General features: G+C 33.5%; 2 protein-coding genes across 2 annotated transcripts; one reads left to right on the top strand and one right to left on the bottom strand.

Moving 5' to 3' along the window:
• The first annotated feature begins 386 nt into the window (after positions 1 to 386).
• On the top strand, positions 387 to 1,519 carry LOC114121665 (uncharacterized). Its single transcript, XM_050209617.1, has 3 exons — positions 387 to 1,106; positions 1,164 to 1,277; positions 1,351 to 1,519. Exons 1-3 carry the CDS (start codon positions 387 to 389, stop codon positions 1,471 to 1,473), a joined length of 957 nt encoding a protein of 318 aa, XP_050065574.1. The 3' UTR covers positions 1,474 to 1,519.
• Positions 1,520 to 1,602: 83 nt separating this feature from the next.
• LOC126554559 (uncharacterized) lies at positions 1,603 to 2,589 on the bottom strand. The gene has a single exon (XM_050209618.1). The coding sequence runs from the start codon at positions 2,587 to 2,589 to the stop codon at positions 1,603 to 1,605; it is 987 nt and encodes a 328-aa protein (XP_050065575.1).
• Between the last annotated feature and the right edge of the window lie 315 nt (positions 2,590 to 2,904).

Here is a 2,904-nt window from a genome sequence, read left to right as displayed (position 1 = left end):
TGAAATCAATGTTATATGAAAAACCAATTGACTCAACAATATTTGACATTTTTATTGTTAAAAATTTATCACATAGTTTAAGAACCTGAAATGTTTCAGAAATAAAAAATCTATAACTCTAGAACCTACTCACTACTCCATGCGAGTCAATGCCGCGCGCTGCCATGCCGTGCCCGGCCGTGCCCCCTCCCCTCCATTCCACTACATGCTGTGCATTGCCCCCTCCCCTCCTTTATTCCTCTCCTTTAATTAAAAAATGTTTAGTAGAGTAGGTAGTGTCTGTATAGTACCGATAGTAGTATCACAACCGCTTTAGCATCAAGTCGGTTTTATTTGATTCTTATTTTATTTTTATAGTGTTTTAAAATTTACAAGTGTTTTTAAATATGACCGATTCAATTGTGAATAGTTCGACTATGTATAAGAAAACATTTAAAAATATACCACCAACTCCACTTACAGAACTCATTGAATCTACCAACTATACTTTAAACTTTACGAAACGAAAGTTTTTACATATTGGAATCGATCCAGCTGACATGTTTAGAGTAGCAGTGCATATAATAACTCCTACACGTTACGTTAATATTTCAATTGAATTTCTAAAAAGAATATTTTCATTGATGGGTAATATCCTGTCATTTATTTTGGAGCAGCCTGGAAAATATAAAAGAACTATTTTCATTGAGACAGACAAATTTAAATTATCTAGTATGATGTACACTGGAGAAAACGTCTTAGTAATAGAGTCTAAGACAGATGAGGGTTGTCGAATTCTTTTAAATCGTATGGAGCTCATACGACTTCACTACCTAGAATGGTGCATTTTCGAAACAATCGTACGAAAATCAACTATAATGCATCCAATCGTCTTAAAACAATTCAATATATTTACGAATTATATTAATGGTGAACTTTCCAAAGCGGAATCATTGCCGAGAACGAGTGAAGAAATGACTACGTTTATTAAAAATGTGCGTGACGATCATATTATTGCAAGCAGTCCTAAACATGATGTTAATTTCATTAGTCAGCTCAAAATGTATGCATTAGCGCAATTAACTGAACATTGCATGCAACGGTGGAATGGGGAAATGTCTCCAAAGGTATAGCCAATATATTTATACTATGTACATAAAGATTTAATCATTTATTTATTTTAGCCGTTTGATGGTAATTTAACAATCATTTCACCGACCTCGCCAACCTATTTGCCCTCGAGCATCACGAAAGTCGACATATTTGACATTCATGATGAAAAAGTAAATAATGTGAAGGTAATTTATAAAATAATTATAAATACATAATTAATATATGAAAATATGCTTATAAAATTATTTATTTTTTCAGCCGTACGATTCATTTGACGGCATGCTGTCACTCGATGAAAATGATGGCCCCGATTTTTTCAATGTGCGAACCGTATCAGATGCAAACCACGCAACGTATGCAATGTTTCCAAGACCATTATAATGAGGGTGGAACATAACAAACTCTTTTTAATAATTAATTATACGATTAATAATTTATGTGAAATAAAAAGTCATGATATTTATATAAAAAGTATTTTTAATTCATAATATTAAGTTATACAATAAATATTTACATTGTTCTTACTTCACCATTAAATGGATTATAAGTTATAATTTGATCATGTAATATTAAGCAATATGCTGAGGTGGAGGCTGGAAACGCTTCTTCGGTATCGATCTCAATCCTAAGGTCAACAGTCGAGGTTTTTACATTATCGTTCTGTCGGCTCATATCCACAACTACAATCGGTGATAGTTTTTTGAAATCCGTTCGAGTCAATAGAGGTGTGACATTATCACGACCGTAGTAGGATTTCTGAAACTCGGCGTATGCGCGGTATAATGTAGCCATCTTGTTCTTAGTAAAGTCGCTTTGGAAATCTTCGTAAGGGAATACCTCGGAATTCAAATAAACCTTCAAGTTTTTGATTTTACAATGATCGAAATATGACATTGCTTTGTTCATACTGTTTTTTCTATCGGTCTGAAATCCGATTATAGCATATCGTGGTTTTTCTAATTTATTAGATGTTTTTACTTTCCACGAGTGCGATGTGTTTTGAGGGAGAAATGGGTATTCGCACAACTCCCACGATCTAAACGCACATTTTAAAGGTTTCTGATGGTTTACTATCTTCAATAGCCGTATTTTTTCTCTATCACTGACCTTGACTATAGGCATTCTCCACAATATTTTCGTGATATTTATCTTAACGTCTTTTAGCTTAGGTGCGTCTAGGACAACGTCATTATTTTTATATTGCTTAACCGCATTTATATCTATTGAAGCTCTATTTAATATCAATTGTTGATTGCAGTTTATTAAAATACGTTTATAGTCCTCGCAAAATCCAAACAAATCCTTAAGATTAATACACCCATTGAACATACCGCTCTCGATAAAATCTTTATTAAAATTTTTAATATCATCATCCCAGGCAGCGTTATAGCGTGACACTATGTCCGATTTATTATACGAACAGTATCCTTTCAATGTTGTAGTTATACCTGGATTAGCGAGTTTCTGAATTTGAATCCCATTCAGTTCATATTTCATTTCGGAAAAAAGAAATGCTAGTCCATTGTTTATAAATCGAATGTCATCTGTTATTTCAGCAGGTTTGGTTATTGTCCCCTCGATATAGATATAACTTTCACATGGTAGAGTATACGACTCTGTGTTATGCAAGGAAATACGTACTTCGTCATTATTAGAGAGAGCGGATGTTGAATAAGGGAGAAAAGAATGGTAATCAATTTGAGTTATCCTACAATCGTCGACATACCCAGCCGACACGTCTAAATACATATCATCCATATTAAACAGCGTTTAGTGATTGTAGAAATGCTAAATTTTCAGCTGTTAGGTCAC

The sequence above is a fragment of the Aphis gossypii genome, unplaced genomic scaffold (assembly GCF_020184175.1).
Source record: "Aphis gossypii isolate Hap1 unplaced genomic scaffold, ASM2018417v2 Contig00539, whole genome shotgun sequence".
Classification (NCBI taxonomy): domain Eukaryota; kingdom Metazoa; phylum Arthropoda; class Insecta; order Hemiptera; family Aphididae; genus Aphis; species Aphis gossypii.
Note: the sequence above shows the minus strand (reverse complement) of the source record. Positions and strands in the feature narration are given on the sequence as shown.